Genomic DNA, 15,626 nt, shown 5'->3' with positions numbered 1-15,626 from the left:
AGAGCCTCAGGGAAGGAGCCTTGAGCCATGTTGAGTTCTCAGGGTTGGAACGTGGTGCTTCAGAGCAGAGCTGGCCTGATAGGCCCAGAAGCACCGTTCAACATCTTCGTAGCTATTCTTTGTTCCATAGGTCAGCGCTGAAGGGCTGTGTCCAAGTATCATCTCTGAGTCTTGATGTTTCACCCCCTTAAAACTTCCTCAAGGTGTACATCAAGGCTGCTTCTTCCTGTCATGCACCTCTCTTGTCCTTGCTGGCAATACAACTGGACTTCCCAGACAGGCCTTTTATTCACTCTAGTCTGCTCGGGGAATTGTGCAGGAGGTTCTCTGGCCTGTGCTAGGCAGGAGGTCAGACTAGATGATCGCAGTGCTCCCTTCTGGCCTTGGAATCTGTGCATCTTGGTGCAGTTCCCTTGGGTCAGGCTGGTGGATCCGTAGCAGCATAGCCAGGTCACTAGTGTGGTTGCACCAAGGTGTCTGGAATCTCTTGCATCCAGTCTGCTTTCTTTTTCCTTTTCTTTAATTTGTCACAAATATCCTTATTCGCCCCATGCTGAAGAGCTGTCTGACATCGTTTTTCACTGTTGTTCCCAACTAGGCTTAGAGCTTGAAAGATCTGTTCTGTATGTTTGGTCAGAGGGCAAGTCTGCAACTGTGCTAGACTAGCTTCTGTGCAGTGGAGTTTCAAGGCAGCCCCATGCAGTTCTCCTCATGTCTGTACAAAGCATCATTGCATGGACTCTATCATGCCACAAGTCCTGGCTTGTGCCATCTGCTCAACAACCATTTTCTGGGTTGAGTACACAAACTCTGCTTCCAGGTACTGTGTGTGTGGTGGGTTTTTGGCATATTCAGAGCAATCTTACCTCTCTAGTCAAAACTTTGCATTACTGTTTGTTTATGCATTGTATTGACACTAGGTGGTTCCTTTGACACCTATTTCTACTGGGTTAGCTTAATAGCAAGTTTCTGTATATTACTAGTTAAGACTTTTGTATGGATGCATCCCTGGAGCTCTTCAGTTTCCTTTACAAGTTGTACCTTGGGAGAAAAGAAATTTTCTTGGCTGTGATTCTTGTTCTCTGAAATCAGATACAATAGCTAGATTAATGAGCGATGTTCCACAAGTACTAATAACTTGGTGGTTAGTAGTAGTTTTGAATGGAACCACAAAGTGACTTTCATTGGCTGATGGAACTTAACTGTGGCCATCTATGTCCCCTGATGGCAAGATGGTTCAGTGGCTCAGAACACTGTTCTGCAAAGTCTGAGCAGCCATGTGCCAGAGGCCCGGATTTGCTGTGTGGAGTGATCTATTTCTGTATTCTAAGTGTATTCAGAACCCTCTGAGAGCAAGAATTACAGGTAATTAATCTTCTTCCTTTCAGAAGGAGAAAAGCGAGATTCTTCTGTGTTTCATGATTCAAAACAGCTTCATCCAGGACTGCAGCTTTATCAAGCTGCCTATGAGAAGAACCTTCCTGATATGGCAGAGGCATTGGCCCATGGAGCTGATGTAAACTGGGTCAATACAGAAGAAAACAAAGCGACACCACTGATTCAGGCAGTCTTAGGGGTATGTGAATTACTGCATCTTGATTCATGGGGGGGAAACAGTAGAAATATCTCTGGATAGGTGATAACAGCTAAGTATTTGCCTTGCTATCTAATGATGGCATTTGATTAGTGGCACCCAAGTTGACTATAAAATTACCTTCCTTTCTCATAAAGTTATCTCTGAACATTTCTTTGTTACTGACCTGGTTGAGACCATATACACAGCCAGTACTTAAATGTGATATTTGAGGCCAAATCCTCCAAAGGCAGGATTTGGCCTTGTTCTAAAGGGTTAAGCATTGAATTGGTCTTTTGTCTTTGTTCCTTAGGGCTCATTGGTTACTTGTGAGTTCTTACTGCAGAATGGTGCCAATGTAAACCATAGGGATGTGAAAGGAAGAGGACCACTACACCATGCCACAGTCTTGGGGCACACTGGGTAACACACTGCTGCAGTACTTGTTGAACACCCATTCTTCCCTATATTAGTTGATTTGCAAATATACTACTTGCGTTTTCAGCATTTCCTGGCATTTTAATACATGTTGAATAGCTGAGTAGTTCTTAAGGACAGTCTGACTTGGTATGCACAGCCTCTTTTCAGACTAGTATTTTTGTTCATTAACAAGCCACGTATTGGACTGTAAAGGACTAGACTGAAAAGCCCAGTGTCCTTTATGTAATAATATGTATTGAATGATATTTTGAAATACATCTCATGTTCTTCTATTACCAGTTGCTGCTAACTCCTGAGGGGCACTGCAGTTCTTATGAAAGTGACAAACAGATAGAACTGGTGGAGAGGGGGCCAGAACAGTCCAATTCCTTCCTGTCAACACACACTGCTCTGCCAGTGCACCTCACGTGTGTTCGAACATTGCCTAGCACAGTGGGGCACAGATCTATGACTGAGGCCCCTACATGCTACTGCAATAAAAATAAGTAGAAAATAATGGTCTGACCTGCAGTGTCCCTGCTCTACACATGCTTGAACTGCTGTTGCTGAGAGACTGCCAGGCTTGCCAGAATGTCACCTCATCCCGGGAGAGTTTTGATGAAGGGAAGAAAAGCCTAGTGCCTTCCCTAGTATAGGAGAAGGGCCCCCAGTGCTAGGCAGCTGAACAGGATTTTAAAAAGCAACTCTCCACTGCTACAAGCAGGCACCCGACTGTAAAGACTCTTCAGCATATACATTATATCTTGTTTTGTGCTGCTCAGTGGTTGTTCCTTCGCAACATGCTGTAGGTGGGTGGCCAGATTTCTGGCATGTAAAATTAAAAAGATTGTAAACTAAGGGCTGAGGGAAGCTGACAGGGGTGGAGGAGCATCTGGTTCTGACAGAGACATCCCTTAAGGGAGGATTTATTAGAGGATATTCTATATCCTAGTAAAGAGGAGAGGATAGAAGTTGATAAAATACAGGCAGGAAATGAAAAGAAACAGTAAGACAAAAAGAGGCCCATTCAATTATATCAGGTGAAGGCAGACAACTAAATATTGACCAGATTTGCAAGTGCTTGTATACAAAAGCAAGAAGTCTAAACACTAAGATGGGTGAACTTGAGTGCCTGGTATTAAATTTTATTTTTTAGTAGTTTACGTTTAACACAACACTGTACTGTATTTGCTGATGCTTCTTTTTTTGGGGTGGGCGGTGTCTCTGCTGCTGCCTGATTGTGTACTTCTGGTTCCAAATAAGGTGTGTGGTTGACTGGTCAGTTTGTAACTCTGGGTTTCGTAACTCTGAGGTTCTGCTGTATAGGAATGATGGAGTAGGTTGCACTGATGGGGAATGGCACTATGTGTGAAAGAAAGCTGAGTCAAATATAATAAAAATCTTAAATGAATCAAACTGTACCATAGAATCTCCTGGAATTTCTATCCATAGCTTGAACAATAAGAGTATAGCAGTAGGAATATACCATGGACCACCTGACCAGTGATTGTGAAATGCTCAGGGAGGTTAGAGAGGCTACAAAAAACCCCAAACACCCCAATAATAATGGGGGATTTCAAGTATCCCAATATTGTTGAGGAGCCTGTCACCTCAGGACAGCATGCAGAGATAAAATGTCTAAACACCATTAATGACTGCTTCTTGGAGCAGCTAGTCCTGGAACTCACAAGAGGAGAGGCAATTCTTGATCTAGTCCTAAGTGGTGCACAGGATCTGGTCCAAGAGGTGAATACAGCTGAACCGCTTGGTAACAGCAACCATAATGTAATTAAACTTAACGTCGTTGTAGAGGAGAAAATGCCAAAGAAACCCACCACAGTAGCATTTAACTTCAAAAAAGGGAACAACACAAAAATGAGGCGGCTCGTTAAACAGCAATTAAGGGGTCACAAGCTGCATGGATTTTTTTTTTTAAACATCAGAGTAGAGGTGCAAACTGTATGTATATCTGGGGAAAAAAACGAGAGGAACCTCCCCCCTCCCCTCCCCTCCCCCAAAAGCCACCATGGCTAAACAGAGTAAAAGAGGCAGTTAGAGGCAAAGAGGTATCCTTTAAAATTGGAAGTAAAATCCTACTGAGGAAAATAAAGGAACATAAACTCTAATGATTCAAGTGTAAAAGTATAATTAGGGAGACCAAAAAAGAACTTGAAGAGCAACTAGCAAAAGACACAAATTTAATGGCAAAAGTTTGTTTTAAGAAGATTAGAAGTAGGAAGCCTGTCAAACAATCAGTGGGACTTCCGGATGATCGAGATGCTAAAAGAGCACTCAAGGAAGATAAGGCAATTGCGAAGAAGCTAAAAAAAAATTCTTCGCATTGGTCTTCACTGTAGAGAATGTGAGGGAGATTCTCACACCTGAGACCTTTTTTAGGTGACAAATCTGGGGAGCTGTCCCAGATTGAGGTGTCAGTAGAGGACATTTTGGAATAAATTGATAAATTAAACAGTAGTGTAAGTCAAACAGATGGTATTCACACAAGAGTTCTGAAGGAACTCAAACCTGAAATTACAGAACTACTAACTTTGGTGTGTAACCTATCACTTAAATCAACCTCTGTATCAGATGATTGGCAGATAGCTAATGTAACCTCAGTTTTTTAAAAAGGCTCCAGAGTTGATCCTGGTAATTTCAGGTCAGTGAGTTTAACTTTAGTACCAAGCAAATTGCTTGAAAGTATAGTAAATAAAATACAGACATAGATGAAGATGATATGGTGGAAGAGTCAATGCAGCTTTAGTAAAGGGAAATTATTTCTCACCGATCTCTTAAAATTCTCTGCGGGGGGTCAGCAAACTTTGGACAAAGTGGCTATAGAGTACGTGGACTTCCAGAAAGCCTTTGACAAGGTTCCTCACCAAATGCTCTTAAGCAAAGTCATAGGATAAAGCGGAAGGTCCTCTGATGGATTAGTAACTGATTAAAAGATAGGGAACAAATGGCCAGTTTTCACAGTGGGGACAGGTAAATAATGGGGGTCCCCTAATGATCTGTACTGGGACCAGTGCGTTTCAACAGATTCATAAATGATCAGGAAAAGGGGGTGAATAGTGAAGTGGCAAAGTTTGTATTTGATACTAAATTACTCAAGATAGTTAACTTGTTAAGTTGACTGCAGAGAGTTACAAGAGGATCTCATTAAACTGAGTGACTGGGCAACAAAATGGCAGATGAAATTCAATGCTGATAAATGCATAGTAATGCACATTGGAAAACATAATCCCAGCTATGCATACAAAATGATGGGGTCTAGATTAGTTGTTACCACTGAAGAAAGAGATCTTGGAGTCGTTGTGAATATTTCCCTGAAAACATTTCCTCAATGTGCAGCAGCAGTCAAAAAAGCTACCAAAATGTTAGGAACCTTTGGCAAAGGGATAGATAATAGAAAATATCTTAATGCCACTATATAAATCCATGGTACTCCTATACCTTGCATAGTGTGTGCAGTTCTGGTCACCCCACCTCAAAGAAATATATTAGAATTGGAAAAAGTACAGAGAAGGGCAACAAAAATTATTAGGGATATGGAACAGCTTCCATATGAGGAAAGATTAAAAAGACTGCAACTGTTCAGTTTAGAAAAGAGGGCGTGGCATATTTGATAGAGGTCTATAAAATCATGAGTGGTATGAAGAGTGAATAAAGAAGTGTTATTTACCCTTTCTCATAACAGAAGAACCAGGGGTCACCCAATTAAATTAACAGGCTGCAGATGTAAAGCACACATAAGGAAGTACTACTTCACACAATGCACAGTCAACCTGTGGAACTCATTGCCAGGGGATGTTGTGAAGTCCAAAACTATAACAGGGTTAAAAAAAAACTACTAGATAACTTCATGGAGGATAGGTCCATCAGTGGCTATTAGCCAGGATGGGCAGGGATGTAGCCCCATGCTCTGGGTGTCCCTAAGCCTTTGACTGCCAGAAACTGGGAGTGGGTGACGGGATGGATCACTTGATAATTGCCTGTTCTGGTCATTCCCTCTGAAGCATCTGGCAGCAGCCACTGTCAGAAGACAGGATACTTGGCTAGATGGACCATTGGCCTAGTATCGCCCATATGGTCATTCTTAGGTTCTTGTGAGGTCTTAAAGCCTTTGGTCCTACTGAGTGTGATCGCCAAAGGGAGGAGAGACCCTTTGTAACAGTCTCCATTCCCTTAACCTGATCTGCAAGGTGCACCTCTGATATTTATCAAAAATTATTCCACAGCTCCAGTTTAGTTTTGATTAAATTAAGAAATGACTTTCTGCACTATTGAAACCTTGGCATCATTTCAGATTAATTGAGCTGATGGATTGAAGCTGTGTTGCTAGGGTTTGTGTAAAATGCACTTGGAAGGGATTTGAGATGTTCAGATTATTTTAGCTGGTTTAAACTAAACTGTATTGGATCCAGCTTGTTTGTCTGTAAAAATGTTTGATTTTTTTTTTCTGGTGGAAATTATGGAATAATGCCATTTCTTTAATAGGCAAGTGTGTTTATTCCTAAAACGAGGAGCAAATCAGCATGCCACTGATGAAGAAGGAAAAGACCCTTTGAGTATAGCTGTAGAAGCTGCAAATGCGGATATCGTAACTCTGTAAGTGTGTTTGATTAGGTTGAATTTCAGATTTTTTCCTGTATTGCTATACTCTGAGTCTTGTAAGCATATAAGAAATACTTGGATGAATTTATATCAGAATGGACAAACTCAAGGCAAACAAACTTCAGTTCACTGGATGAACTGAAATAAGCCCTGAAATAAGTATCTTTCATTGATGAAACTCAGAAATGCATTATAGTTTGTATTATGTTATTTTCAACATAGTCAAAATGACATTCTTGTCTTTTCCAAACCATAGGTTACGTTTGGCGAGAATGAATGAAGAAATGCGGGAATCAGAAGGACTTTATGGACAGCCAGGTCAATACTCTACTAATAACCATACTGAGATGCAGTATAAGAAATGCATTCAGGAATTTATTAGTTTACAGCTAGATGATTCATAGTTTTTGAGCAAAAGAAAATTAAAGTAGCTTCATACCACAGTGTTTTCATAAGCAACATATACATGGATGACATTTGATTGAAGTGGACAGTTGTATACTCTAAAGAGTCAAGTGCTCACAGGTTGAGGAGGGAGGGTATTTGAAATTCACAGTTGTCGTGGTACATGTTAGCACCGCTGTATGCAACTCTTTTTTTGCTGGTGGCCCTCCACACCATCTGCTGTGCAGCTTTCTAGTAACGTTCTGCTGAAACCCAGGCAGTGTTCAGCTGCTGCCCTCTAGCGGGATGGTTCAGCAGCAGTCGAGTTAATCTTATTATGGGATGTCTGTCTTCTCCATTAGAACCCCATTTTCTGAGGCCTACACAAAAGTCATACAAAATCACTATGGGCACAAACATCAAAAGAAGGGCTTCTTTTGCACTAATAATTTTTTTAAATGTTTTTTAAGTTGTACAGACATTAGACCAAACATTCATTTTTAAAGACACATTTTTGTACTATACAACTAAACCAGTACATTAGAAAAAACTGGCAGGCATTTGGTCCAATTGGTATTAAAAAGCAAAAAATCCCACTTGGCATATATGTACAAACAGCTCACGGGCAAACAACATTTACACCAAAATGTCTAAACTTGTATTTATACAAACCACTTTTATTATTGGGGACTTATTTAAACTAATGCTAAAGGAAAGCAATAATAGAAATGAAGTTGGTTGACAATTATGGTACTAGTTATTGTTAAATCTGACTTAAATGGGCACCAGCCAGGGAATTTAGTTAAAGCAAAACCATCCTGCTTCAAGGGCTCGTTCCTGCAAAGTGCTAATCACTGTGGTGTTGATCCAACAAAGAACTTAAGCTTGTGCCATTCACTTCAAAGCGACTGCTTGTGCATAAGTGCTTTGCCAGCAGATCAAACCATACACCAATATCCCATAAATACGCACATAAATCCTGCAGCTTAATCCAGTATTCAGAAACCTAGGATTATGTACCAGTATTTCATAACAGACCTCCTTAAGGATGGATTTTCAACCATAACTCTGAATTTTCTTGGAGTTGTGGTTTAAGTTAATATTAAAGGTTTTTGACATTAAACTTGGAAGAAACCACCAGTCAAAAATGATGCAGGCTCTTCTGCTGAGTAAAGGAAAGTCCATCCCCTTTTTGACTGTCCAACATTCAGCCAGTGACATTAACAACTAACAAATTGTGTGCTGTTTGATTGACAGGCTACAGGTAACAGGGAACCTCCTAACTATTTAAAATGAAAATGAAATTGAGAACTAAAGTTAAAGAAAAAAGAAAGAAATGACCATCTAATTTCAAGGGTGGAATGCATTTGCTTTGAGGCAAAATGCTTGAATTTGGTAGTTCTAAAGTAAAATCTTTTAATATAAATTTTGGGTAAATTAACTGGCATGCCACAGGTGCGATATAAATCAAAATTTGTATTTGTATAGTATGTAGAAAAAAGAGGTTTTTTGCTACTGAACGTTCCAGGGCTTGCGCTGGCTTTTGTTCATAACAAATACAGGCAAATTTTATTTACATAAAATGCATTGAATGTCTAACCTTTAACTTGAGGTGACTGAATTGGGAAATGTCTTCCCCAGATTTGTGTTCAAAGGATTTTTAGACAATGTTTTCAACCAGCTGGAAAACTCAGAAAACAGAATTTTTTTCATCAAAGACAATCTGAGGATTATCTATTTGTGTTATGGCAGCATCTCCAAGCCCCAGCTGAGATTGGAGACCCCATTGTGCTGGGCATGGTACCTACAGTGAGAATCAGTCCCTGCCCAATCTAAATCAGCAAGACTGATAAAGGGAAAATAGAAGTGCAGAGAGGGGAAGTGACTTGCCTCAAGTTATGTAGGAGGCCATTGGCAGAGCCAGTGGTAGAACTTGGGTCTTCTTTCTTGTGGTCCAGCACCTCAGTCACCGGATCATGCTGCGTCCCTGGGAATTTTGTGACCAGCAGTATTTGATTAACTCAAAATATTTACAAATTATAATTAATGATTGGAATGTTTTCAATGTTAATATGTGTTAAGCCTGGCAAATTGTCATGTGAATTTACCAGCCTGAGCACAAAATATGTTCACCTTGCCTTTACTGTGATGATGAAGGCAAGAGAGATGTATCTTAAAATGTCCTTGCCACCCTTACTCTAATAGTGCTCTACAGAGATGGTTCTGAAAAAGGTGATGGTATAATACTAGATTCTTTGATAATTTTCCTGGGATTTGGAGTTAGGTGAGGGTAAGTGTGGTGTAAGAGAGTCCTGATGTAAGCCTGGAGCGATGTGAAGTGGATACTCCTGTACTTTAAGGTATGTCTACACTGCAGTCAGAGGTGTGATTACGGCTCAGGTAGGCATACCTGCGCAAGCTTTAACGAGACTGTGTGGCTAAAAATACTAGTGAAGGCGTGGTGGCACTGGCATTAGCACGGACTGTACAAACTTGCCTGGAACCTGGCGGTACGTGTTTGTGTTGCTGGACTGCAGCGAAGATCTGTGTTGCCAAGTTTTCACTGCTATTTTTAGCCGCATTAGCTAGATTAAAGTTACTGCCGGTATGCCCACCTGAGCTGCGGTCACAGCTCCGATTGCAGTATCCACTTACCCATGATATGAAGTGAAACCAACGATTAGTTTAGCTAAGTAGCATCAACATTTCTGATGTAAAAACATGATTGGTTTGACTGTTGATGGAACATACGCATGACTTTGCATGGTACAATGAGTCTTCCAAAATGTACTTTATGTAATGGGTATCAGCGGATTTAAACAGCTCATTCTACAAAATATGCATTGCTGGTGGTAGAAGCCGTATACTCCATGGGTACTGTTCCTTGTATAATGCTTGAGAACGCTTACCTCTCGGTGCTACAGAAAGCCTGTTATGGGGTGTCTGCTCCCCTCTTTCCTGTCTTGTCTTATGTTCAATGTGTGTCTCTCAAGTTATTTTGCTATTGAATGGTTGAGCAGTGACACAGTATTTTTGTATTAAAAATCTGCACTTTAGCTACATTTTGCTTGGAAAGGGGCTTTCCAGAATTCATTTTTAAACAATGTTTTAAAATCATCTTTACAAGGTTTACAGTATTAAGTATTTTCATGCAGTGTACAAACTTAAGGAACACTTTATTTTACTCGTCTATTTTTGTATGCGATACTTTTTTGTTATCATCCAAAATAGCCAAAAATAGAGCCAAAAATGTATCCTGCACAAACCAGTTTTTCTTGAGAGGGAACATCAAAGAACCAAATGTGTTAACTGAACTGCAGCACTAGTTCATCCATGGAATCAATTTCTACTGTGTTATTTTAATAACATGCATTAGACATGGTCAACTCTGACTTGTGTTCCTTAGTGTATATTCTCTAGATGAATGATCACGACTCCAGTTTTGTTGTATGCTTGCCTCGCCGTAGAAGTATTTAGCAGTAGCTGTTACAATCAAACACATGGTGTGTCTGTTCAGGTCTCAAAAAGTGCTTGGAGATAAACCTGAAAACGGAAAGGAATTTCAAGAGAAAGGAAGTTCCTTTTTAAAATGTGCTAGTGAAGAGTTGGGGAAGATTTCTGTATGGTTACATTTTATGTAAACCCCGCCACTATTCTAATTTTGTTCTGGCCAAGGGTCATAGAATCATAGAATATCAGGGTTGGAAGGGACCTCAGGAGGTCATCTAGTCCCACCCCCTGCTCAAAGCAGGACCAATCCCCAACTAAATCATCCCAGCCAGGGCTTTGTCAAGCCAGGCCTTAAAAACCTCTAAGGATGGAGATTCCACCAACTCCCTAGGGAACCCATTCCAGTGCTTCACCACCCTCCTAGTGAAATAGTGTTTCCTAATATCCAACCTAAACCTCCCCCACTGCAACTTGAGACCATTGCTCCTTGTTCCGTCATCTGCCATCACTAAGAGCACCCGAGCTCCATCCTCTTTGGAACCCCCCTTCAGGTAGTTGAAGGCTGCTATCAAATCACCCCTCACTCTTCTCTTCTGGAGACTAAACAAGCCCAGTTGCCTCAGTCTCTCCTCATAAGTCATGTGCTCCAGCCCCCTGAGCATTTTCGTTGCCCTCTGCTGGACTCTCTCCAATTTGTCCACATCCCTTCTGTAGTGGGAGGGACCAAAACTGGACTCAATACTCCAGATGTGGCGTCATCAGTGTCGAATAGAGGGGAATAATCACTTCCCTCCATCTGCTGGCAATGTCATTTCTGAGAATCTCTGTTTTCAAATGAACACAATGCTAACCACAAATTCACAGGAATGACACCAGTTTGGCACTGGAGAAATGTACATATAAAATGGCGGAAAGACATAATGACAATGTAACCTTCTACTCCCTGTCCCTTAAAGGCTCTGTAAAGTCATTTAAAACCATGCCATGTGGAAGTGGATGAAGGGGGAATATCTGCTTCCTTTCGCCAGCTAGCCAGAGGGAAGGGAGGTATTTGTTGCACACCACTGTATTTGGTGAGAGAGGTAAACTTTTGGTTCCCCTCTTCTCTTACGTTGTGCAACATATAATGGAGTTGTCAGACAGGGAACAGCAGCGTTTGGGCCCTGCATGCTCCTTCCCTGACTGGGAAGGGGCAGGTTTTGGATGGCAGCATATTCCCTGCTTCTGCAAAGCGTTCCAGCACATGAAGGGGGGGGAGGGATAGCTCAGTGGTTTGAGCATTGGCCTGCTAAACCCAGGGTTGTGAGTTCAAGGCAGGGGGCTGGACTCGATGACCTTTCAAGGTCCCTTCCAGTTCTAGGAGATGGGATATCTCCATTCATTTCATTTCAATAAATTCCATGGAAAACAATGGCTGACAATTGCTTAGCTGCTAGTGTGGACAGGAAGAGAAACTTGGAACAAATCTCCTTTCCATGCTCTGCCACCTGCTATCAGCGAAATCATTTTCAGTACCCATTGAAGGGGGCTGGGTGATACTGCTGAAAAAAACATGGTCAGCAATGGGTCATTGTCTTTATGTAGAGAGACTCCCAAGTATAAGACAAAAACATGTTAAATATTGCATTTAAAAATAAAACAAAATGCCATTTTACCTATTAAAATACTAAAGCACCAGCACTTGCAAACTTTAATTTCCTCAGTAATGTAGGAATGTGCTCTGCTCTTATACTGTTGCTTGCTAATAATTGTTATATTATGTACTAGCTGGTTATGAAATTTTTTCTTCATCCCTTATTTCTGCCATAGATCTACTTTCAAGGGAGCCTCTGACTATTTTGTTTTTAAAATAATTTTGTGTATATGTTAAACATGTTTTTCTTTTCCATTGTTTTAAAATGCTTGCGTCTCCTTTCTAATTCTGAACTTTCCTCTGTGTGGCTGCCTTTGAGGCGCTATTTTCAGGTATAATTTGGCTTTGTTTAATTTGCTTTTATAGAATGTGCATGTTGTTAACCAGTCTCTGTCAGCTTTGATGTCACCAATCAATTTGATGCCATATATGAACAATCTGTTATACAAACATAAATGTTATGCAGTAATGGCTAGGACATTTGTGAGATGATGCGTGGTGTTAGCCATCATGATAAATATTTTAGAAATATTTTCCTAATTTTTTTTTCTTCTACCCAGGAGATGAAACTTACCAGGACATTTTTCGTGATTTTTCCCAAATGGCATCCAATAATCCAGAGAAGCTAAACCGTTTTCAGCAATCGGATTCACAGAAGTCTTGAATGTCTAAGAAGGAACCTGGTTCTTTTCTAATGCTTATAGAGCAGTGGCCTTTATTTTTTTAAACTGCTTTCATTATGCTTTTTGTTAGCTATTTGGTAGTCTGGATTGAGTGAGCACTCTAGTGTACCCTTCGGCTGGGTGGGAGGTGTAATTTGCTGCATGTGATTCAGGGTGAGTACTGCAGCAGCTGGAGATGGAGCTGTTTTAGCAAGGGATGCTGCTCTGGTTGGAGAGTGTTCTGTTTTGCCATGTGGAAGCAGGATTAAGTTGAGTCACACTCGAGGCTGGTGGAGGCTGGGACCGTTGCAGATCTCATAACCTGTAAGTGTGTGGGATGACCAGATCATCATTGCTTATGAGCAGTCCTAGCAGCACAATTTCCCTGTCTCCCCCATTCTGCCTGGCGGCTATAACCCTACAGCTCCTATCTCTTAAGGCCCTTTCCCTCTCCGGTCTGTTTGGATGGGAAAGCTGGTGATCACCTGCCTGAACTTCCCTTCTGTACATCTGCCCATGACCCACACGATCCTCCATCCCCTCTGCCCTGGTGTGCTACTAACACAGGAAATGATGTTGTTGTTGCAGGCTCTTTCACAGCTGACCCCTTCCAGCAATGCAGGCCACTAGGCCAGTGACTCTGTCCTGTCACTCTAGGTACATGTTCTGGAGGACCAAGTGTCAGAGGAGCAGCTACTTTCCTTTTTCACATTCAGACGTGCTGTGAATAAAGTTGCTTATTTGATTGATTCTCTGTGGAACTTTCCCTTAGGAGTAAATTTGATCCCCTAATGCCATCAAGTTTTGGTTTTAATGCATTCAACTGACTGACATCAAAATGAATCTCAAAAGCTGGAACTAGGGAGTAGAAAATAAATAGTGAGCCAAGCAAAGCATTAACGTAGGACAGTCATACTAATGAAGGTTGCCTCTCCCACCAAGCTGTTGTCAGGATTGTTCCCAATAAAGAAATATTAAAACACTCGCAAGTAATGTAGCCATCCTACACTGGGGGCAATCAATGCTTTTTGCCAAAGCCTGCCATAATATAGTCTGTGTACTTACTTTCTAAAATAGGGCATGTAGTAGAAAACCTGGAAGTCTTACTGTACCGCTGCTCTTAAAAAAAAAAAAAATCTAATCTGAAATGGTATTCTGTTGGCAGCAACAAGAGTTTTTCAGTGGGCTCCACCCTGCATTCTGTCAATGTGCACATGTACGTGATGCATCGAAATACAGATTTGTCTATGTATTTATAGTATATAGCATATAGATAGATAATCCACACCTGAGCCCCAAAAGCATCTCAGACTTTTAGTTATTGGTCCTCCATTTGCTGGCACTTTGAACAGGATTTCTAGGTTGGTCTTCCAAACTACTGCAGATTTCCTGTAATCTGCCTCAACTATTAGAACAATGTGCTATACTGCTGCTAAAATTTACTTTGGAAATAAGAGAGATTTTAAAACATTTGCTTGTTACAATGCAAATACAGAAGGGGCTTTCTAAATGTATGTAAATGTGTGATAAAATTAAGCTTTTCCAGGCATGTTACATTTCAGAAAACTATTTTAAATATTTATCCTTGTGCATTAAATATCTAATCAGAAATAAAATATGTGAAAGATCTTTGATACCAGAATAAGATCTTCATGCTACAGAAAGTGTCCAATAGATTGTGGTAAATGGGTAAATTTTACAGTCTCATCATTGCTTTATTTGTAGCCTAATTACTTTAAGCAAAGTAAATTGTGCCCATTTTAACTGCATTTATTTTGGATAGTAATACATTTGATGCTTCAGGGCACGATCGCGGTCTTTATTCCATAGTACTGAAAGATGTTGGAGGTCTCTCCTCTGAGATGCCCCATGCCATATCTCCACCTTTGTGACCACTGGCAGCATTTCCTTCCCAATCACTCAGGGCTGCTGCTGAAGCTTGCAGCTGTCTTCCTCTGTAGCTGTGTGGAGCCCCTGCTGTGTTCCCAGCTCTCCTCAGTCAGTAGCTTTTGATACTGGGTTTATGCTAAATTGTAGAATCTGCTTGGATTGTTCATTAATGTGTATGATCTGTAGATCGTATCAGAGTGCTCTGACAGATGCCCTGGAGTTTGTAAAAACTTGGGAAGTGGTTTTGGCAGCCCAGGCTATGCAGTGTAGTTCCTTGGCCAGGTATGTATGCTGAGACGTGCAGTGTAATGTGCATTCACCAGAAGAGCATTTTTGTGATCAATGACACTGACAAAAATAGACATGCTGTGAAGCTATCTGGTGTCTAGGAAGATCAAGTCTTCAGTTAGCAGGACGAAGTACAATTGACCCTCTGGCTTTAGAGATGGTCCTTGATGGGCAAGTCTATAACTCCTGTGCTGCTGTTTTGCTTAGTAGTATTAGGAAATCCCCACGCATGCTACGAGGTGAATCTGAATATAACTTGAGTAGTGTGCATGCAGTAAGACTTCATCATGCTTTAGGATCTGCTGAACCAGGTGCCAAGTAATGGGAAAGTTTAGTTCCAGTTCATACTTTCATATATGTGTAGAATACAACTGGCCTTAATTTGTGGAGAAGGCAGCAGTATTTTCTTAACACAGTTTAAAATAAATTTATCATTATAAAATGTGAATTCCTAGTATTGGCTACCACACTGAAGGCTTTTTTTATCTTTATCCTAGCCAGGGCCAGATGTGCAGAAAGACTTTTGGAATGAGTAAATATGGAAAAGCACATAATACATTTTAGTACACTTTTTGTTTTGACATGACTTACGTAGGTTATCTGCTGGTTAAAATGGTGGCTGTAATGTTTCATTACAATCTATACTTGTTTTTAAGGCTTCCTGTTTTCTGTTACTGTCGGTACAATGATTATCTATTCAGGTATCTCT

General features: G+C 40.8%; 1 protein-coding gene across 3 annotated transcripts in view; it reads left to right on the top strand.

The window, feature by feature from the left end:
- The window catches only part of ACAP2 (ArfGAP with coiled-coil, ankyrin repeat and PH domains 2), a 108,754-nt gene extending 95,265 nt beyond the window's left edge, over nucleotides 1-13,489 (top strand). For all 3 annotated transcript variants that reach the window (XM_054038933.1, XM_054038932.1, XM_054038934.1), the window contains 5 exons: nucleotides 1,389-1,576; nucleotides 1,887-1,996; nucleotides 6,494-6,604; nucleotides 6,867-6,928; nucleotides 12,638-13,489. In XM_054038933.1, the coding sequence (XP_053894908.1) occupies nucleotides 1,389-1,576; nucleotides 1,887-1,996; nucleotides 6,494-6,604; nucleotides 6,867-6,928; nucleotides 12,638-12,741 (575 nt within the window). In that variant the 3' untranslated portion in view covers nucleotides 12,742-13,489. The remainder of the gene's footprint in view (nucleotides 1-1,388; nucleotides 1,577-1,886; nucleotides 1,997-6,493; nucleotides 6,605-6,866; nucleotides 6,929-12,637) is intronic.
- The last annotated feature ends 2,137 nt before the right edge of the window (nucleotides 13,490-15,626 follow it).

The sequence above is a fragment of the Malaclemys terrapin genome, chromosome 9 (genome assembly GCF_027887155.1).
Source record: "Malaclemys terrapin pileata isolate rMalTer1 chromosome 9, rMalTer1.hap1, whole genome shotgun sequence".
NCBI classification, from domain to species: Eukaryota; Metazoa; Chordata; order Testudines; family Emydidae; genus Malaclemys; species Malaclemys terrapin.
Note: the sequence above shows the minus strand (reverse complement) of the source record. Positions and strands in the feature narration are given on the sequence as shown.